Here is a 22,927-nt window from a genome sequence, read left to right as displayed (position 1 = left end):
CTGCACTGCACTCACCTGCACGTATTCACCACCTTGCCACAGTGCTGCAGTTATTTTAGCTCAAGTTTTCTTATCTCACTATTACAGGTACAGGGGACACAGTTATTATGGGCTGTCACAGATTCAGTTCGAGAGCATGGAAGAGCTATGATGTACTGATTGCATGAAGGAGCCAGCTGTCCCACATGAACTGTACTAATGAATGAAGCTGTATCCCTTTAAGCTGTCTGCTCCTTCTCGATTGGGTCGATTGTTAACAGTGACCTGCAGGCACATTTCCCTATGCAGGTAGCCGGGTACTAGAGAAAGGATCATTACAAATTCAAATGCACTGCAGTCTGTTCACTAAATGCTCTCTACTGAGTCTTTTCAATGTCCTGTAGAACAATGAAATCACTTAATTTGCAGTGCTTTTCAATGGCGTTGTTTTATTCTGATCCTTGCTCTGTGCTGTAATTACACAGCTCGGTGAATGAGGGCCCCATACATTATACAGTATTGCTGGTGTCTCGATTTGGACTGTACTCTCGCAGCCAGCAGTAAGCCATAGCATGGAGTTAGGGAGCACTGTGCTTTGAGAACCACTACTGCAGTAAACCAGAAGGGCAGACTAGTACAGGCATGTGAAATCACATCTGAATATGGTGAAGCACGTATAACCTGTGGTGCATCACATTCTCAGGGCCAGAGAATCGCAATCTACTCCTTCACTTGGTTTGTGAAATTGAACTTGAAGGACCGTGAGAGACGCAGTAACCACTGTTGAATAAACCTGTGTATAAAGAATATTCGTGAGTTTTGTTTGTTTATGTCTGTTAGTAATTGTCTGTTTTTGTAAACCACCAGACGGCTAACATGACCCCGGAGCTGGATCAACACTTCACCATAGTCACTATAATAAATTGTTATCAGTCACCACGAGCACTGCTGCACGCACCCGGACTGGTGACCGTGGCTAGTATTACTGTGGGGTAGATAACATATGTTTATTATTTGGGCAGCAATCCCTGTCTTTTGTTCTTCGTGCTTTACACATTGGTGTGTATAGCTGGAGCCTATTGTTTGGTCACCAGACTGGGATTTACAAAAATCAAACGGCCCTTTTCTAAACTGGATTACAATTGTCTGCCTGTGATTATTCCTGCACTGCATCACCTCTGCACCAGTTCACAATCAGCAACCACTTTGCTTTCTGATAAGCCACAAGTCTGCTTTCTGATAAAGTAACACAATCCACAAAAACAGAGTACAAGAAGAGAATCTTCCAGAATATTAGAACTCAATTGAAAGTGATTGTAGAACTTGTCAAATAGAGATCCATTCTGTGAGTAATCTTCATCACCAGTATGGTCCTTTCTATTCAGCACAGTGTACTTATCGCTGTTTCATTAAGGTTGTATATTTCTGAATGCGGGCTTGATTGAATTAAATTAAGTGTACTGTAGAAACTTGCCATACAGTGTACTACAGATAAACGCGGGAGGACTGATTGCTGATCAGGTGACCCGTGCAGGGAAGGGGAGTGGGTATCTGTATCTTTCTTTCCTAACTGCCTGTCTCTCGCTCCCTCGACAGACCGCAAGTTCCTGATTGCCAATGCCCAGATGAAGAACTGCGCTATAATCTACTGCAATGACGGCTTCTGCGAGATGTTCGAGTACTCGCGGGCAGAGATCATGCAGCAGTCCTGCACCTGCAAGTTCCTGGCGGGGCCGGGCACACTGAAGACTGCGATGGCAGAGCTGGCACAGGCCCTCCTGGGATCCGAGGAGAGGAGGGTAGAGGTGCTCTACTACACCAAGGGAGGTATGAGAGAACAGAGACACAGGCACAGAGACATAAAGATACTTAAAGATACAGGGACAGAGATATGGGACAGAGACACAGGCACAGAGACACAGGCACAGTGACATGGGACAGAGATGCAAGCACAGAGGTACAGGCACAGAGACACAGAGACACACAGACACACACACACAGAGACACACAGACACAGATACACACAGGCACAGAGATACACAAGCACAGACACATAGATACACAAGCATACACCCAAGCACAGAGACACACAGGCTTAGAGATACACAGGGACAGAGACAATGTTCCCTTGCTGCTATAACATTGGAAAAACATTTTGGAATTGGTTTTAGCCCCCTTAGCAATGTTCATTTCTATCTCTCTCTTGGCCTTTCTAACTTCCTTTTTGACTTGCGTTTGCAGTTCCAAGTACACTTTCTGTGTACTTTGTTTTTGGTCCCTTTTAAATGCTCTGTAAAGTGCCTTTTTTCACTGAATATTTTTTAAAATTGATCTATTAAACCATTTTGGCAATTTTGTTTTAGATTTAGATTTGTCTAGTTTTGGGATCTAATTATTTTGCACCTCTAGTGCTACTTTTTTTAAATACAGCCATCCTTTTTCTGTGGGTGTTTTCTCTATTTTACTCCAATCTACTTCTGTTAGTCTCTGTTTCACACCTTCATAGTTTGCCTTTCTAAAATTGTAAACCTTAGCTTTAGTCATTACTTTGTGGGTTTTAAAAATCACTTCAAATGAGATCATGTTGTGGTCTGAGTTTGCCAATGGTTCTCTGACCTCTGTTTTAGTTATTCTGTCTTAGTTATTTGAAAAGACTAAATCAAGGCATGCCTCCCATCTAGTTGGTGCCTTGACAAATTGCATTAGGAAGCATCATTTGTCATTTCCACCATTTCAATTTCATCCGTCGTGCTCCCCACCGGGTTTTCTCGTACAAGCACAGAGACACAAGCACAGAGACACAAAAACAGATAAAGAGACACACTAGCAGACACACAGGCAAAGAGACACACAGGCACACAGGCACAGAGATACAAGACCAGTGCTTTACAAAAGAGAACAATGAAACATTCTAATCAGGCAATAAGAGAAGGCAAAGATAGATACCCATGAGCTACTGTGCTGAAAGAATTAGAGTAGTGCAGGATGCAGCAATAATATTGTTAGGTAAACAAATGGTTCACTAGTTCCATCTCATTCAGTGATGTCTCACTGAAACAATAAGCTGTCCATCAGGTCTGAGCTTTTTTTAGAAAGGAAAATGAAAGCTGCCCATGCTGTGCTGTGCCCTGTCCACGGCTGAGCTGTGTGAGCTGGTATCATGTTTCCAGTGTGGGGAGGTGATGGATTAGCTGAAGGCACCTTCCCTCTCCCTCTCATGCTCACTCACAGCCTGACTACCCCCCCCCCAGAGCCCTGGAGAAAGCACTGGTGCACATCGGGGTCCTGGGATCCAGCCCTACAGTGCTGCCAGTCAGTCAGGCACAGCAGGAGCAGCCCTGTGGAGAGCGGGCTATTTGGTTTCACCCCTTGTCATGTCTGAGTGGCACATGTCTCTCCCTGGGCAGTCTTACAGTCTGTGCTCAAAGTGTTTTACACAAGGTAACACATTGAGCCTTTATTCAGGCGTTTCTGCCACTGAAAGACACTTTACAGTACAGGTATAACAAGCTTGTTGGTTCATTGATGAACTAGACATCATGGCAATAGGGACCTGTCTCTTGGCTGACACTAACAGATTATTGGAAATTGTTTATCCCAGGCTCTTCTCAGCTTTCAGTCTAGTGAAGAACACACACTGCTCCATGAATTACTCACAGTATTAGCCCTCATATTTAGCTGCAGTGTTGGAACATTAGCTGCAGTACAATTATGTTAGATTCATTTGTTTAACATATTTCAGCAGAAAATGCTTGGAGAGAAAGCAAAGAACTTTTAAGCTGCAGTTTGAACTGAACCTCCATATCCCAGAAAAAAAAAAAAAAAACGCTTCTGAAAAAAAAACTATAAATGCCATTTACAATCATGTCTTTTGGGAATGAAAGCTTGACACGGGTGTAAGACAGTGTGGTCCAATAGTTAAAATCCAGGGCTTGTAACCAGAAGATCACTGGTTCAAATCCCTGACTCGTTGTGTGACCCTGAGCAAGTCACTTAACCTCCTTGTGCTCCCTCCTGTGGATGAGATGTTAAATCAATGTCCTATTGTAAGTGACTCTGCATATAATGCACAGTTCACAGTCTACCTCTGTTAAGCACTTTTGTGATGGTGGTCCACTATGAAAGGTGCTACTGTATATAGAGATTATTATAGACAGATTGGTATTCATAGGGATCACATGCCATGCTGTGGCAGTGTGGCCGGACGAGAGCCATGCCAAGGCACTTGGTTGTATATGTGGGGAGTATTGGGTGGCAGGGACGGAGTTCAGATCCTTCCTGCAAACACACATCGGAATGTGGCTGGAGCCATGAATTGAATAAATGTTTAAATAATTAATTAAGGCTCCAGCCACAGGTGTATAAATAAGGTAATCATGTGATTAATTTAAGTGATTTTACATTAGTCTTTCTATTTTTAAGCATTCCTTTGATAACTTGCATGATGTACTGTATACAGTGATATTAAGGTTACCACGGTATTTTTTTTAACGGTTGTTATACCGTGCAAATTTTATGCCGTCCCATCCCTATGTTTGCGTGAGTGGAGGGGGGGGGGGGGGGGGGGGTCTTGGGGGGGGGGGGGTCTCATCCTAACCATGTTGTGTGTGCGTGAGTGCTAGTGTGTCTGTGTGTGTGTCTGTCTTGTGTGTGTGTGACTCTCTTGTGTGTGTGTGTGTGTGTGTGTGACTCTCTTGTGTGTGTGTGTTCATTTCTCTCTGCTGTCCTAACCGTACTGTCTGTGCTCCTCTGTGTGCGTCTCCTATGTGTGTGTGTGTTCATTTCTCTCTGCTGTCCTAACCGTACTGTCTGTGCTCCTCTGTGTGCGTCTCCTGTGTGTGTGTGTGTGTTCATTTCTCTCTGCTGTCCTAACTGTACTGTCTGTGTTTCAGGAGCCTGCCTGCCCTGCTTGGTCGATGTGGTTCCTGTGAAGAACGAGGAGGGGGCCGTCATCATGTTCATCCTGAACTTTGAGGTGCTGCGAGGGAGATCTGCCAGTAAGGGGCGCCTGAAGCACAAACTGGATCAGAGCTGGACCCGAGCAGGTCAGTACAGGGAGGAGCTGGGAGGAGATCCCTGGATCCCAGCAGGTCAGTACAGGGAGGAGCTGGGAGGAGATCCCTGGATCCCAGCAGGTCAGTACAGGGAGGAGCTGGGAGGAGATCCCTGGATCCCAGCAGGTCAGTACTGGGAGGTACCGGGAGGAGATCCCTGGATCCCAGCAGGTCAGTACAGGGAGGAGTCAGGAGGAGATCCCTGGATCCCAGCAGCTCAGTACAGGGAGGAGCCGGGAGGAGATCCCTGGATCCCAGCAGGTCAGTACAGGGAGGAGCTGGGAGGAGATCCCTGGATTCCAGCAGGTCAGTACAGGGAGGTGCTGGGAGGAGATCCCTGGATCCCAGCAGGTCAGTACTGGGAGGTACCGGGAGGAGATCCCTGGATCCCAGCAGGTCAATACAGGGAGGAGTCGGGAGGAGATCCCTGGATCCCATCAGCTCAGTACAGGGAGGTACCGGGAGGAGATCCCTGGATCCCAGCTGCTCAGTACAGGGAGGAGCCAGGAGGAGATCCCTGGATCCCAGCAGTTCAGTAGAGGGAGGAGCCGGGAGGAGCTCCTTGAATCCCAGCAGGTCAGTACAGGGAGGAGCCGGGTAAAAATAACATTAAGTGGATAGATTGGAGAAACTGGGGGAAAGCCAGTGGCACATTGATGTTGATGATGACAAAAGCACTGCAATGAAGATATTTTTTAAGTAATTGTATGTCACGTCATCACAGGATCCTATCAATAGCAACTACACTTATAAACTGTTAAGAGCATTGTCCTATGCACAAAGATGTCATTCAAATTCAAAGCATTCAGTTCATTAATGTACTCTACCCCTCACCCCTCCTCTTCCCTCCACTATCTCCCCTCGCCTCTCCCCCCTGCCTCTCCCCTCCTCAGGACAGAACAGACGTCTGAGGCTGAAGCTGCCGTCTCTGAGAGCCATCGCTCTGCAGCGCACCTCCCTCTCCACGGAGCAGTTTGATGGAGTCATGGTCGACTATTTAGAGGTGAGCTCTCAACCCCCCTGCCTCCTCAACGCCACAGCCCCAGGCTTTCTGAACGGTTAGCTCAGTGCCTGTCAGTACATACAGAGGAGCAGCTGTGCTGTGTGAAGAGGTGGGGGTGATGCAGTCATGGGCTCTTCCCGAAATCTTAGTGTCCAGGCATAATGCTGTCCAGTCTTTCTTGTGAAATTTAGAGTGATCATATAGCTCTAGGTTCACCAGGACAGTTTGGGACACTGTTGCCTTTCACCTGTCTCCCCTAACCCACAGCATTCTCTTCACACCTCCCCCTTACAGCATCTCTGCTCTCCCCTAACCCCAACCCTCAGCATTCTCTTTACACCTCCCCCTTACAGCATCTCTGCTCTCCCCTAACCCCAACCCTCAGCATTCTCTTCACACCTCCCCCTTACAGCATCTCTGCTCTCCCCTAACCCCAACCCTCAGCATTCTCTTCACACCTCCCTCTCACAGTGTCTCTGCTCTCCCCTAACCCTAACTCCCACCATTCTCTTCACACCTCCCCCTTACAGCATCTCTGCTCTCCCCTAACCCTAACCCTAGCATTCTCTTCACACCTCCCTCTCACAGTGTCTCTGCTCTCCCCTAACCCTAACCCCACCATTCTCTTCACACCTCCCCCTACAGCATCTCTGCTCTCCCCTAACCCCAACCCCCACCATTCTCTTCACACCTCCCCCTTACAGCATCTCTGCTCTCCCCTAACCCCAACCCTCAGCATTCTTTTCACACCTCCCCCTCACAGCATCTCTGCTCTCCCCTAACCCCAACCCTCAGCATTCTTTTCACACCTCCCCTTACAGCATCTCTGCTCTCCCCTAACCCCAACCCTCAGCATTCTCTTCACACCTCCCCCTTACAGCATCTCTGCTCTCCCCTAACCCTAACCCCCACCATTCTCTTCACACCTCCCCTTACAGCATCTCTGCTCTCCCCTAACCCCAACCCCCAGCATTCTCTTCACACCTCCCCCTTACAGCATCTCTGCTCTCCCCTAACCCCAACCCTCAGCATTCTCTTCACACCTCCCCCTTACAGCATCTCTGCTCTCCCCTAACCCCAACCCCCACCATTCTCTTCACACCTCCCCCTTACAGCATCTCTGCTCTCCCCTAACCCTAACCCCCACCATTCTCTTCACACCTCCCCCTTACAGCATCTCTGCTCTCCCCTAACCCCAACCCTCAGCATTCTTTTCACACCTCCCCCTCACAGCATCTCTGCTCTCCCCTAACCCCAACCCTCAGCATTCTTTTCACACCTCCCCTCACAGCATCTCTGTTCTCCCCTAACCCTAACTCTCAGCATTCTCTTCACACCTCCCCCTCACACCACCTCTGCTATTCCCTAATCCTAACCATTCCTCCCCCAGCCCTGCAATGAGGAGGTGCCCTTGAAGGAGTTCCGGATCCCCTCGAAGGAGAGCTGCACTGAGACGGAGGCTCTGATTGAACAGGACCGGCAGCCGGATCCAGCGAGCCACTCCTCCCCCAAGTGCTCACACAATCGCCTGGACCCAGCCACACCCTTCAACACGGGCAGCCTGTCCCGAACACGCTCCCGGGACAGCGTGCGGCGCCTGCGCCGGGCCTCCTCGCTCGACAACATTGATGCCATGAGGGGAGACTGTGTCCCAAACACAGGTGAGGGGCAGACTGACACCCAGGAACACAGAGAGAGACTGAGAGACTGACATAGACACTAACACAGAGCCACAGAGAGACTGACACCCAGGAACACAAAGAGAGACTGAGAGACTGACATAGACACTGACACAGAGCCACAGAGAGACTGACACCCAGGAACACAGAGAGAGACTGAGAGACTGACATAGACACTGACACAGAACCACAGAGAGACTGACACCTAGGTACACAGAGAGAGACAGAGACAAATAGAGACACTGACACAGACACACTGACAACCAGGGACACAGAGGGAAACTGAGAGACACATACAGACACTGACACTCAGAGACAGAGAGACAGAGAGACTGACACAAAGACACTGACACACGGGCACAGAGAGAGACACAGGACTGATACCCAGGGATACAGAGACACACAGAGGAAGACAGAGGCAGAGGCACACAGGCACACAGAGGCAGACAGAGGCACACAGGCACACAGAGGAAGACAGAGGCAGACAGAGGAAGACAGAAGCACACAGAGGCAGACAGAGGCACATAGGAACACAGGCATCATCCTTTACACTGCCAGACTGCCATCCTCTAATTCAGTGGTGCCCAATTAGGTTTTGGAGGGCAATTACACTCTAAGGGTTAAGAGGTAAAATAAACTAATTGCTTGCTCTGAACTTAAATGAACATTACATTGGTCAATTAAACAATTTAAACCATGGCCCTCCTATGCTGGAGAGCTAGTGAGTGAGCCAGGTTTCAAAGTCAATAATCCGCTCCCCCTTCTGGTTTTGCCCCTCCCAGGCGCTCCGAATGACTTCAGGCCCAGCTTGCTGAACTCCACCTCGGACTCTGACCTCATGCGCTACCGCACCATCCACAAGATCCCCCATATCACTTTGAACTTCAGGGACCCGGGCACGGAGAAGCTGCGCCCAGCCTCGGCGGCAGAGATCGAGATCATCGCTGCCAGCAAGCTGAAAGACCGAACGCAGAACGTCACAGAGAAGGTCACACAGGTGAGCTCTGCAGAGTACTGCTGTATTTCACTGAAATGTCACTGTATGCTGTGAGACCACCACTACAAAGCACCCAAATTGGAAGCCAGCAGGTTACAAACACAGAGCCATTCCATTTCAGATGACACTGTCATCGTTTCCCTGTATAGTCCATGTGCATGGCTGTTGTGACTGTTGTGTTGTGAATCTTTTCACAATTAATCCCTCTGGAAAAGTCGATTGCCAGTGCTTCTGTTGTGTGACTCTGCCACTCTGTCTAGTAAGTTCAGTTCTATGGACAGTATGAAATGACCAAGCACTGAAGTAATGGTACGAGATTGAGCCAACTGTCAGTGAGTGTTGTACTGTATGAGAGACGAGTGCACAGTGGACTGAGAGAGCCTGTGAGCTTCCTTGGATAGGACATCTCTCAGCTAGGTCTTTTGACAATAGAGCCCAGCTTTGCTAATGGTAACGGGAAGCACCTTGGTTATGCATTCTTTTAAGAGGCTGGTCATTTCAAATAGTGCGCAAGACCTTGCCTTATCTAAGCTGCAGTGTGCTGTGTGAGGTGCTATAGCTGCTGGCATGTTGGCTGCTGTACCCTCCAAATGGAAAAAAACAACTAATCAATGGAGGCCAATCGAACTGTTTTGAGCTGTAATTAAACTCCACTTGATCTGCTGATCTGTCACAGGCTCACGTCAGCAGCATAAACACACGCCTCCTTTTCCATTGACAGCATGTTTAATATGCACAGAGAAGTGTCTGGATTAACCCTGCATACCCTGTCATAGAGAAGTGCCTGGATTAACCCTGCATACCCTGTCATAGAGAAGTGCCTGGATTAACCCTGCATACCCTGTCATAGAGAAGTGCCTGGATTAACCCTGCATACTCTGTCATAGAGAAGTGCCTGGATTAACCCTGTGTATCCTGTCATAGAGAAGTGCCTGGATTAACCCTGCATACCCTGTCATAGAGAAGTGCCTGGATTAACCCTGCATACCCTGTCATAGAGAAGTGCCTGGATTAACCCTGCATACCCTGTCATAGAGAAGTGCCTGGATTAACCCTGCGTACCCTGTCATAGAGAAGTGCCTGGATTAACCCTGCATACCCTGTCATAGAGAAGTGTCTGGATTAACCCTGCGTACCCTGTCATAGAGAAGTGCCTGGATTAACCCTGCGTACCCTGTCATAGAGAAGTGCCTGGATTAACCCTGCATACCCTGTCATAGAGAAGTGCCTGGATTAACCCTGCATACCCTGTCATAGAGAAGTGCCTGGATTAACCCTGCGTACCCTGTCATAGAGAAGTGTCTGGATTAACCCTGCGTACCCTACTACAGTAGATGCCTCTTGAATAAAAGGCAATACAATGAGTGCGTTAGATTTATTTCAGATGTTATTTCTCTATTAGTTTCCTTTGTCTCATTTAACTAATATGAACATGACCATTCATGCCACCCAGTATATTTCAAGCAGTGTTTGCGGCAACATTTCAATATATGTCCTAGAGCTATTTCTTTGTAAACTGTTTGTAAATCGATATGGGTGGGACACTCTGCCTTTGACACAAGCTCTGTGATTAGGCACAGTTTGCATTCGGCAGCAATCCTTATCCTCAATCAAACGCTGGTTAATGCAGCCGTAGCACAGACTGACGTTATAACAAAGCATGCACCAGTCACACCAAAGCCATGCTTTTACTGTCTCACATGACCTTGCAAACCTCGATGATTTAGCTATAAAAAAAATGAAGAATTAAGAATTCTGCTTAGTTCAATTTCGACGAGATGGTCGGGACTCTTGATGGACGACGCAGTCTTTTGTTATTTTGTTTCTTGTGTCAATGGCAAAGCAGATCTCAGAAGATTAAAACTAGCCAAATATGACTCCTGGAGCTGTGTTTTTTATACTGTTTTAGACAAAGGAATCTGTTGGTTTACCCATGGCACGTCCTTATTGGTTAGGCTGTGTCTGGGGCAGGCATTCTGTTCCCGCCCCCTTTTCCTATGGCATTAGAAAAAAAAAAAAAACTCTACTGCTTCACCCTGGTGGACTTCATGCATTGAAGCTGTTCTCTCAATTAAGTTGCTCAGTCCCCTAGGAAATCAAATTGGATTCAATCATATTATTTATTTTCCTTTGTCCCTGCATCGCCTGTCGTGTCGCCTGGGGTGTGAAAGATACTTACTAGAAGTATAGGTTCTATTCATTTTGTCACATCTTTATTAGTTAAAAAGGAAATTAGAGATCTGAAATAAATGTCTGCTAAGTAAGGCTGCATGACTTCCATCCTGAATCCATGGAGACTCTCAGCAGTCGGGATGTGAAGACTTTCACCTGGGGTCAGGACTCCCGTTCTAGACCGATCTGCCAAGTGAGTGAAAGTAATTTGCAGCCGGTAGCCGGAGGTGATCTCTGTGAAATGAGTTCTGTGGAATCTAAGTCTTTTCAAATAGAGAGCTGGCCGCGTTGATCACATTAATGACAACAACGTCTGGAGTGGGGGCTGAGCTCAGAGATCCTGCCCACTGATATAAGACTGTAGTGAAGGCACTGCTACACTAGTAACCTTCCCAAGCAATGTTTAATAACAGTGCGGTGGCACCCCGATAGCAAATCAATGCTAGCGCTGGGGCAGCTGCATTGGTAGGAGTGTGCAGAGCTGGGGCAGCTGCATTGGTAGGAGTGTGCAGAGCTGGGGCAGCTGCATTGGTAGGCTTGTGCAGCGCTGGGGCAGCTGCATTGGTAGGAGTGTGCAGCGCTGAGGCTCTGTCGCTGCATCATGGCATCATGTCAGTACTGCTGCAGTCCTGTGTGGAACACATTTCAAATCCATTGTGAGGTTCACATTGCTGATACTGCTGTGCTTTGCTAATGTGACTGTTTTATAATAGGATCACAATAGCCCTGTTCAAACCTTCACTGGAGAGGGATATGCTAAAGACACAACAGCTGATGCATTCCCAAGCCGTGCGTCTCAAACTGGTTTCACATACAGGAGTGACGGGACAAGCCTGCGCCCCAGGCAGACGGCAAATTCATTTACAGGAGCACTGCTCTGAGAGGCTCGAATGTAGCTCTCAGTACCTCGACATCATCACAGTCAAACATTTATAATCTTCATTTCTAGCAGTAGCAGAGTGCACCGTTACACAATCAGCATTCCTCTGGGGTCACTGGGTTGGCGGCTCAGGCAGGATGCCTGCTTTGTGTCATGGCGGGGGGTGGTCTGTGAGCTCCCAAAGTTTAGGACTGAAGATACATTCAGTGGCATGTATGAAGTTCCAGTGCTGTCCACTAGATGTCAGCCTTTCCTTGGTGTGGTTGATCTGCTCCACCACCCCCTTGCTGCGGACAGGCTTCTCAGAGGCTTACACTATTCCCAGTCACATTCATTGAAGTGAACAGCAACAGTGAACTGCCTCCCGCTGGACCTTTGTGACTCATACATGTCTACTGGGGCAGACGCACTCCACATTGCCGCTGCCTGCAGACCCATGTCCCATTTAGAAGCCGCTGTATTTGGAATCTGCGCAGTACAGTTTTATCGTGAGGCCTTTATTCTTTGTTGAAATAAAAATAAAAAAGAAATCTCCAAATGAATTTATATTTTCCTGATATTTTTTTTTTTCCAAGCTAAAAGGGAATTGAATTTATCTGTGATTTTTTTTCTTTGTTTTTATTAAAGGTTAGAGACTCACATGTTGGTTTTCATAATTTGAATAGATCACTGGTGTTCTCATGTATCAGGTTATTTATTAGGCTGGAGGTAGTTCCAGATGTTAAGCTGTGGTTAGTAATGGATCTCAGGCTGTCACAGTTTCTTACCGATTCTTTGGGGTGTGTCTCCTCTGGTGGTCTCTGTGAGCAAGCGGGCAAGATCCCACCTCACAGTTCACTTTTTGCTTTCTGTCTTGAAAGCGAGTAGTGAGTGAGAATGCAATGCTAGGTCCTTCATAGCTTGCTGCTCAGTATTGATTATTCAGCAGTGAGAGGAGCTCTGGCTGGTGGAAGGTCAGGCAGGCAGTCAGCGAGTCCTGGTTAGTCCTGATACGCGTGCTGCTGTCAAGCGTGTCCCACCCCTTGTGCTCACACTGACCTTGGCAGGGCTGGCTAATGGGGCTAGAGGACAGAGTAAATGGAGTACGCTTCCTCATAGACTCTGTGAATCACACAAACAGGCAGAACTTCATTTCACACCTCGATCAGGGAGCATGCTCTAAATTAGGAGACTGACTTTTTCTTTCTGAAATGACATTAACGATTAGAGACACACACAATTTCAAATAGATCCAGACAGGACACAGATAGGAATCTCTTAGAGGCTCAGTTTTCTCTCATTTTGTCTCCCTTCTCCATCTGTCTCCCTCCCCTATCCCTCTCCCTCCTTCCCCACTCCCTCTCCTCTATATCCCCTCTCCCACCCCTTTCCCTGTGCCTCTCCATCCCTACCCCCTTCCTCCCCTCTCTCTCCCTCTCCTTGTGTCCCTCTCCCTCTGTCTGTCTGCTATGCTCAGAACTGGAGAGGACAGGCCCTTCTCTGTAATCACATGATCACACCCTGTTTTTAATAGAATTGAAATCCACCAGAATATTCTGCTTTGTTTACACATTCCTCCTTGTTGACACATCCTGATAGCATTGTATATTGCTTTCTTTGGCAGTCCCAGTGGTATTCTGCAACACACTCTCTACTGTATAATACATAGATAGCAGACGGCATTGCAAGTCAGAGGTTGACTGCAGACTCATCTTCTCTCTTTTAAAATCATTCCTGTTGATCCTATTGATTTAGCGCCCACGTAAGGATTCCTCATAATAGGTCAATAAAATAGGTCAGAAGATGGCTGGCTTTTTTAATGTTAGTTTAATGCTACTCATCTGCAGAGCTGAATACCCTACAGAAGATTATTGTCTATGCTGTCACTCACAGGACACACATAATACCGAACGGTGTGCCCTCCCTCGCACCACACACATACTGGACAGGCTTGGTTCTGTCCTTCCCTGCAGAGTCCACATACTGTACATCCCATATTAATAGAGACAACATTACATCAGCACAATGGATGCCTGGCTGTGTGCAGGCTTTATATAATAATCTGCTGGCTGTGCCAGTGTGGCCCCAGTTCTTATTTTTATGCTGCTGATGCTGATGCTGGGGTGGTATCCTCTTGTTCGCAGTGTATCTGGATGAGGGAATGCAATAACAGCAGCAGTGGACAGGGACTTCACTGTCACGCTGTATAATTCCTTGGTTCCTTTCTCAGCTTGCTTCAGTCGCTGTCTCTGTGGTTTGATCTCAGATAGGTGCTGTCTAAATGTAGACACTTTTTTCAGTCACAGATTTGTCTTTCAGACTGATCGTTATGCTCACTGCGGCTCTCTATAGAACTGCTGCAACTGGAACCCTACTGTAGGAAGCCTTCAATCCCTGTGCATTATAACCATGGTTAGAAAACGGGAGTCTTCTGAATGTATTGTCACTAATGTTGCCAGTGCCTACCGTACCATCTGAAGGGTAAGACCGGAGACAGGGGCAGTGCCACTGCCCCCATGCGTCATACCACTTATTCATTTTAGGAAAGGTACACGCATATAAAATGTGTAATCTGTGTATCTGCTTCTAATGTATAATTTCCCAGCCTGTGCTACTAATCCCACAATCCAGCAGCTCAAGATTCCACATATTAGGAGCAGGAAAAGGTCACGCACTTCAGGAAGTATTTCTTCAGGACAGTGAAGGACGAGCAACTCACAGATACGTGTGTCATTGGTACACAATTGTCTTGTTTTAATCTCTTTTCATGTCATGCATTTTGATTTTTCAGTGATATTTGTTTGGTGCTAGTGCTCCTGGTGGCAGTGGGATCTCAGGGGGAGTCTGCAGTCTAAATCCCTTATCCTCTCCGGACTGACTGATCTGCAGCTGTTTTTGTTGCTCGGCTGCTTCTTCTAGTTTTTGTGCTTTAGAAATTACATTCACACTGTTCAGATCAGTCTGACAGCTCTGAAGGATAGCATGTGCAATGTATTCCTCAGTACAGATCCTTCCCAATCTCCAGTGCAGACGACACTGGAACCGCTGTTGCTCGACTGGGTTCAGACTAACTGGGTGTCTCTGTGTCTGTCTCTGGATCAAGGTCTTGCTGGCTTCAAGATTATATCTGATGGCATTATCGTGGCTCATTAATTGAAAAATGCACATGCATGCAGTCATTGTTCAGTGATGTATAACTATGTTTAAAATACAGTCATGTATAACTATGTTTAAAAACGAATCTTGATAGAATGTGTGTGCGTGTGCACGTGTTTGTCAGTGTATGTGTGTGTCGGAGCGCGTGTGTGAGTTTGTCAGTGTATGCATGTGTTGGTGTGTGTTTGTCAGTGTGTGGGTGTGTGTGTATGTGTTTGTCAGTGTATGCATGTGTTGGTGTGTGTTTGTCAGTGTGTATGTGTGTCCTGGTGTGTCTACTTGTGTTTGTCAGTGTGTGGGTGTGTGTGTATGTGTTTGTCAGTGCGTGCGTGTGTTGGTGTGTGTGTTTTGGAATTTTCACATCCTAGACTTGTATTTCATGTATTATGCATTGTTTTTTTACTGTATCTTGTAAAGCACTTTGTGATGGTGGTCCACTATGAAAAGAGCTATATAAAACAAAGATGGATTGATTGATTGTGTGTGTGTGTCACTGTGTGTGTGTGTGCTTGTCAGTTTGTTCAGGGGGAGCAGAGTGGGCAGTCTGTGTTGGTCAGTTTGTTCAGGGGGAGCAGAGTGGGCGGTCTGTGTTGGTCAGTTTGTTCAGGGGGGAGCAGAAAGTGGGCGGTCTGTGTTGGCTGCTCCCTCTTCTCCCTCTCTTACTGTTCTCTAACTCTCTCACACAATACCACACCACCATGAGCCTCAAACTAAAGCTCAAACCTGTGAGTATTCCAAATCTTCCTCTTTCACTGTTTATTTTTTATTGTATTGTTTTGCTTTCATGAAAACCTGTTTCTGTATTAGTTTTGATTATCTTGAAGAATGATGTTGTGTTACAGTAGCTGATGTTGCTAACTCTCTCTTGTCGATGCAGTTTTGTAAAAAGTTCTGGCAAGTGTATGAGTTTATAATTTCTAACTTCTGCCTGGAATGCATTTTATTTCCAAACACTGATGGTCAGGTATGATTGGTTTCCATTGGGTAAATATGTAGGGAACTCGGGATTGTCATCCCTGTAATTCCAGAGTAGCATGGCTGTGTTACGGGGACCCCCCCCCCCCCACATTCCTCTCTGAAACGAGGGGCTCTCTGGAATGTTTAACTGCTTCACCTCCAGACTGTGCAGGCCAGACTCTCCTTGTGAAGCAGTCGGCTCTCTGTCTCTCTGCTCTCTCTCTGTGCTGTGTCTCTCTGTTTTTCTGCTATCTGTCTGTCTGTCTCTGCCTCTTCTCTGTCTGTCTGTCTGTCTCTGTCACTCTGCTCTGTCTCTTTCTCTGTCTTTCTGTCCGTCGCTCTGCTCTGTCTCTTCTCTTTGTCTCTCTTCTCTCTGTCTCTGTGTCTGTCTGTCTCTCTTTTCTCTGCTCTCCTGTCTCTCTGCTGTGTTTCTTGTCTGAAGTCGCTGTTGGGGACTGATCTGAAATCTGTCAAGGGACAGTCTATTACATGATGACATCACAAGCTGTCAGTAATGGCAAGGAAGTTCAGGCACACTTGGAGCTGTGCTGGGTAGGGCTGGGTTGTGGACAGAGTGTTTGTGAAGAGACATGAGAATATAAGGGATTACCTGCCATTAAAGTCATCTCTAAGGAATTGGCTTGCTGTCTTCCATCAGACTGTGTCTTGTTTTATGATTGACAGGAAGGTACATGGTATTTTTGCACGTTAACTTTACAGGCTTCCCCTGTACTTTTACTGCAGATTTACTGTGGATAATCACGTTTTTACCATGTTTTACAATGTTTACTGCATATTTACTGTGGTTAATCATGTTTTACCATGTTTTACAATTTGTATCTGTCCTTTGCCATGCTGTCACCTTGCTTTGGGTCTGCTATTGTACACCACAGTACATTTCTAAAATGAAATGATTGACTGTGTCTGTCTCGGGCTTAATAGCTAGTGTCGCAGAATATTTACATTTCATTAAATGGCAACCTGTCATTACAAGCCAGTGCTCATTCTCAGAGTGTCGTTAATTAAAGGATGCTAGTTGGGTTCGAAATCCAATTAAATCAATGGCATCACTCTTAGCAACAACTGTTACTATGGACTGCTACATGAGAGCTGACTGGATGGGCATGCACTGCAGTCAGGACAGGAGGGGAGGGGCTTCATAGAGAGGAGGGGCTTCATAGAGAGGAGGGGATTCATAGAGAGGAGGGATTCATAGAGAGGAGGGATTCACAGAGAGGTGCTTCATAGAGAGGAGGGGCTTCATAGAGAGGAGGGGATTCATAGAGAGGAGGGGATTCATAGAGAGAAGGGGATTCGAGAGGTTGAGGTGGTGGGGTGCACTCTGGATGGGGAGAGGCTGAGGTGGTGAGGTGCAGTCTGGATGGGGAGAGGCTGAGGTGGGGTGCATTCTGGATGAGGAGATGCGGAGGTGGTGGGGTGCAGTCTGGACAGGGAGGCTGAGGTGGTGGGGTGCAGTATGGACAGGGAGGCTGAGGTGATGGGGTGCAGTATGGACAGGGAGTCTGAGGTGTTAGGGTGCAGTCTGGACTGAGGTGGTGGGGTGCAGTCTGGACAGGGAGGCTGAGGTGGTGGGGTGCAGTCTGGACGGGGAGGCTGAGGTGGTGGGGTGCAGTCTGGATGGGGAGAGGCTGAGGTGGGGTGCATTCTGGATGAGGAGATGCGGAGGTGGTGAGGTGCAGTGTGGATGGGGAGAGGCTGAGGTGGTGGGGTGCTGTGTGGATGGGGAGAGGCTGAGGTGGGGTGCATTCTGGATGGGGAGAGGCGGAGGTGGTGGGGTGCAGTGTGGATGGGGAGAGGCTGAGGTGGTGGGGTGCAGTGTGGATGGGGAGAGGCTGAGGTGGTGGGGTGCAGTGTGGATGGGGAGAGGCGGAGGTGGTGAGGTGCAGTGTGGATGGGGAGAGGCTGAGGTGGTGGGGTGCAGTGTGGATGGGGAGAGGCTGAGGTGGTGGGGTGCAGTGTGGATGGGGAGAGGCTGAGGTGGTGGGGTGCAGTGTGGATGGGGAGAGGCTGAGGTGGTGGGGTGCTGTGTGGATGGGGAGAGGCTGAGGTGGGGTGCATTCTGGATGAGGAGAGGCGGAGGTGGTGAGGTGCAGTGTGGATGGGGAGAGGCTGAGGTGGTGGGGTGCTGTGTGGATGGGGAGAGGCTGAGGTGGGGGGTGCATAGAAAGATGGGGAGAGGCTGAGGTGGTGGGGTGCTGTGTGGATGGGGAGAGGCTGAGGTGGGGTGCATTCTGGAGGAACTGATTTAATGGGGAGAGCGCTGTCATTACAGTGTGGATGGGGAGAGGCTGAGATGGGGAGCATAGAAAGTTACACACATGTGGGGAGAATATTTTACCAATCAGAACTGATTTAATAATGCGCTGTCATTAACCCGTTCCAGCCCAGAACCTAATTTTTATCACCAAAAAACTCCCGGAACACTGTGTTCCGAAGCTGCACATAGTATGGAAAGTATATACATAATACAACTAAGTGGGAACAACATAACACTGCTGAAAAAAATAACCGAACCGACCTTTAACTGCCCATTCCATGCATAAACAGCCGCAATAAACAGCTTGATTAATAAAGCTATCTAGAAGATGCACAGGTGACGAACAATACAGCTGACACACAATACAGTGAGCCACATACTTACAAAAACTGACCAAATTTTAACCGACCTTTCCCATTCCATGCAAATTCAAGAATGGGTATTCAGCCAAGGGGATATTCGCTGATTTTTACTGTCTCTATACAAATTACACTTTTGAGCCTTGATAGAAACACCTGCAGACAGCCACTGATTATTACTTTAATACTGTAGTGGATCGGAACACTGCATTTGCCTACAAATTCAGTGACCATAGAGAATATCATGTTATTGACCAGATCTTGTTTTTACTGATTAAGCACTGGAAGCAAATTTCATCTATGTCTTATACTCTTAGGAAAACAAAATTGAGCAAAAAGGGTTCTATGTCTTAGATGTGGAACCGTCTATCTGGTGCTGTTTGAAACCACTTGTAAGATTCTGTATTTATACTTTCTAATAACCAGTTTAGTAGTTCATGCAGTATGCTGAGAATTCTGTATTCATGTCTCCAAAATGTCATGACTTCTGTAAACTGCTGAATGTGCTTAGCGTTGACAGCCATTGAAGCTTGTGTTGATACGTTTGTAGTACACTGGATGTTGTTGTAGACTGAATTATGAGAAGATAGGGGTTAGAGAACATCAGCTTGCTCCTGGGATCAACCAACAATAGCCCACAACTTGCCCAAAACATCTCCTCTTGTTAAATTAGTAAATGTGCCGAATTGTCATGGACTCGGCTAAGAAAGGTGGCTCAGTGGTTAAAGACAAAGGCTTCATGCTATGTGGTTCCCGGTTCAAATCCCAACTCAACTTTATTTTTTTGTGCTCCATCCTTGAGACGTAAAACTGAGGTCCTATTGTAAGTGACTGTGATGCATAATTCACCCCTTATAGTCTCTGTAAGTCGCTTTGGATAAAAGTGTCTGCTAAAATGACAAATTAATAATAATGAAAAATGTACAGACAAAACTGCTTGACACAGAGACTGCTATGGCTTAGTATTGTTTGATACTGAACTGGAAGTTAAATAATAAAGGTTTTGTTGATTGATGGGCTACACCTGCGTTAAGTGTCTGATTATTACTAATACCTTCCGGGAATATTCTAAAACATATTCGTGAAGTTTAAAAATCTTATTCAAAATTCCAAACAAATGTGCATACAAATACAAACAAATCCACCCTGTTCCAATACCAGGCAATACTGAGAAGTAGCTGCCCTAGCTTAAAGGAAGGGTTAGTTAGGGTTAGTTGTGAAACTATAATGCAAAATAATTCATTTATAATAATAATAATAATAATAATAATAATAATAATAATAATAATAATAAAAAAGCCCACAGCCAGTTGTACCATAAAAGTGAGTGCCTCTTTCAATGACGTATCCACGATGAGGCTTGTTTCACGCATACCTTGGAGAACATTGTGTAAAACCTGCATGTGCACAGTTATAATAAAGCAGACTGATTAGACATTATTGTATCCAGTATGTGTGGTTTACTTACATGGATAAATTGGAACCACTTTCACCACAAGAAGCACTGGATATTTAAAGAAATCCTAGAAAAGAAAAACATCTCGACTGTCCCAGCTTCTAAACCAAAAAACGGACAGCTGTTTGTCTACAGTTATGAAGGCCAAAAGGATAGGAAAGATGATGGAGGTGAGACCAGTACAAATGGGTCCACAAAGGAAGACATATATTGTCAAGGGGGCATCCTCTGGTGAGACCTATTTTCAAAGACTGATTGATTCAGATCAAGTAATATTTCACAGATATGGATATGAAGTTATTGATGGAAGTGTCGACAAAGTGACTGTTCATTATTTGGGACAAGACGAAACACCTGAACCATGTGTGCCCCATGGGAATATGAGGAAATAGCCCCTGAGATCTCATGCTCGTACAATGCCAGCAGTGCTGTCCGAAGCTGCAGAAAGGAAACATTTGTGCCCGACTAGAATTTACCAGCGAAAAATAGCAGCATCTGATGCTTCCTCTACCCATATGAGAGTGATGCTGTCCAAAAATATGCAGCAGATAAAAAATAAATTAAAGCATGAAAAACAGAAAGGGAGTATCAGTCACGATGATTTATATAGTGTGTATGTGCTTCACTATGCCCTGGAAGGATTTGTCTGTCAGTGTCCCCTAGTCCCTGAAATCGCTGTAACTTTGGCTCTTTCAGAAGTTATCAGTATTTCTGAGGAGGTGACAAAGTTGAATCCAAGTACACTTCTTTCATGTGACACAGCGTTTCAGCTTGGTGACTTTTACGTGTTCCCCTTAATATTTCAATGCGCCTTTTTTGTGGAAAATCCCTGTGGCAGTTATGATTCATGACAAGCGCACAACACATGCCCATGAGACGTTCTTTTCATTTCTAGCAAAACTTGTGCCCCAGATCAGCAACAGGTCCACAGTAATAGTAACCGACAGAGAAGCAGCTGTTGTAAAAGCGATTGAAAATGCTATTCCGAGTTGTACACAAGTGGTTTGCTGGACCCATATTATAAGACGTTGAATTCTGGGTTTCAGCTCATGAAGGAGGGACATATGACAGGAAAGTTTACAGCAACAATGTTCTGTGGTTGCTAGACTGTGAGAGTGAAGAGGAATTTCTGGAGTTGTTGGAAAAACTAAAGGTAGAACGGAGTGCATCCTTTCTCAATTACTTTGATCAGAAACTCAGAAAGGACATCCTGACAAAGACCGGCAGTTGGAAGAAAAAGGGACAAAAATAAAACCAGCTGAATTACAACAAGCGTATTGGAAAGCATGAATGCCGTGCTAAAGAGGCTAAGCTGAAGGAAGTGAACATGGATGAAATGGTGTTGGCTTTCTACTTCCTACAAACATTTTACCTGAAAGATGTTTTGGGAGGATGGTGTGACAAAGGAAATTATCATCTCTCACCCGAGCATGCCGACAGAAAACTAAATCCTGATTCTATAGAATTCCCAGCTGATTGCGTGCCTGTAGAGGAGATTGTGGGCTTCATAAAACAGGGGCAGTGTAATGCAAAACATGCACTTGGATGAAAAGGAGATGATCACAAATCAAAGACCATGGAAGGTCTAGCTGATTTATTGTGAAACAAAACAAGCACACCCAGCTGCTTCCTAATCAGAGGATTGCACGAAAAAGAGTATGTGGTGAAATTATTCCCATTTAAAACGTGTTCTTGCAACTGTTCTCGAACGTACGTTCTACCACACACTGGCAGCACAGAAGTCAATAGGTAAAAAGCAACCTGCGAAAAAGGTTGTGTACTCTCTAAAAAAACTCAAGATGAATGAAAGATCAGGCAAATCCGGGAGAAAAAAAATACAACAAAAGGATAAACTGCAGACATCAGCAGCCTTTGATTCCCTTCTGATGTGTGACCCCAAAATTGATGCTGCACAGAAAGACATCAAATCAGTGGAAACGCATGATAAGTGGTCGAGTCCACATAAACTTCTTCCTGAAGAAACAAGTGCATCCTCCTTTGCACTGGACGAGTTTGATCCAGGAGCACCGCAGTTATCAAGCTCTCCTAAAACTGCAAACATAGTAATACAAGTTCCATGGGAATCCCTAACAGATTATCCACGCATGAAGAGTACGCGAGTACAGAACATTTATATTAATGTTGAAGACATGAAGTCTCTCTTGGACAACAACTGGCTAGTGACACTGTCATTGAGAGCTTCTTGCTTACTAGGGCTTCCCTAAAGAACGTCACTGAAACAGACGTTGATATAAGTGTTAATAATTTGCTCGATTGAGGATACACTTCAAGTGTCCACGAGTTTGGCATAAAATAAGACATTACGGAAAAAGACCTCTGGATCATCCCCACAAATGTACACAATTGTCTTTGGATACTGATCCTTGTTTTTATGAAGTGGAAGATGATTCTCTACATTCACACACTGCAAACATTAATAGATGGCTTCAAAGATTGATTGGCCTGAGTGGATCATTCATGTGCCACATGACATACCAGCTCAGCTTGATTTGTCCAACTGTGGAATTTTTGTATGCCTGTTTGCACATATTTTGTGTAGCAGATCGCTGGTGCCATTCCCTGTCAACATGGTTCCTGTACGGCAGTCGATCGCTACAGAATTAATCAGAGAAAGAAAGTTTCTCCCACAATCTAGTTTTTAATGCAGAAAAAACATCGCAGGTGAAAGAGGGAAGTGAAGCAGCAAGTCAGGAGTGATTTCAATACGCCCATTTCCAGAAACGCCCCCAAGGGGACATTGTCCCCTGTGGAATTCTTATGTACAGCATTATATTACACTTCAATATGGTCTTTATGATTCATGGGAAACCTGTGTAAAAAACCCAAGGAGGTCACCATGACTGTGCCAGGGAGTATGTCAGGACTGGTACCATCTGTCTTGCCTTGAGCTGACTCTTCCCCCTGGTGGTCAATACAAATGTCCAAAGTGTTGTCAATAATATACCAGAATAGCCCAA

General features: G+C 46.1%; 1 protein-coding gene across 2 annotated transcripts in view; it reads left to right on the top strand.

The window, feature by feature from the left end:
• The window catches only part of LOC121324776 (potassium voltage-gated channel subfamily H member 6-like), a 42,594-nt gene that overhangs the window by 7,080 nt on the left and 12,587 nt on the right, over positions 1-22,927 (top strand). For both annotated transcript variants that reach the window (XM_041266952.1, XM_041266950.1), the window contains exons 2-6: positions 1,576-1,806; positions 4,872-5,024; positions 5,927-6,036; positions 7,427-7,697; positions 8,498-8,712. In XM_041266952.1, coding sequence (XP_041122886.1) covers positions 1,576-1,806; positions 4,872-5,024; positions 5,927-6,036; positions 7,427-7,697; positions 8,498-8,712 — 980 coding nt within the window. The remainder of the gene's footprint in view (positions 1-1,575; positions 1,807-4,871; positions 5,025-5,926; positions 6,037-7,426; positions 7,698-8,497; positions 8,713-22,927) is intronic.

Source organism: Polyodon spathula, chromosome 12 (genome assembly GCF_017654505.1).
Source record: "Polyodon spathula isolate WHYD16114869_AA chromosome 12, ASM1765450v1, whole genome shotgun sequence".
Classification (NCBI taxonomy): domain Eukaryota; kingdom Metazoa; phylum Chordata; class Actinopteri; order Acipenseriformes; family Polyodontidae; genus Polyodon; species Polyodon spathula.
Note: the sequence above shows the minus strand (reverse complement) of the source record. Positions and strands in the feature narration are given on the sequence as shown.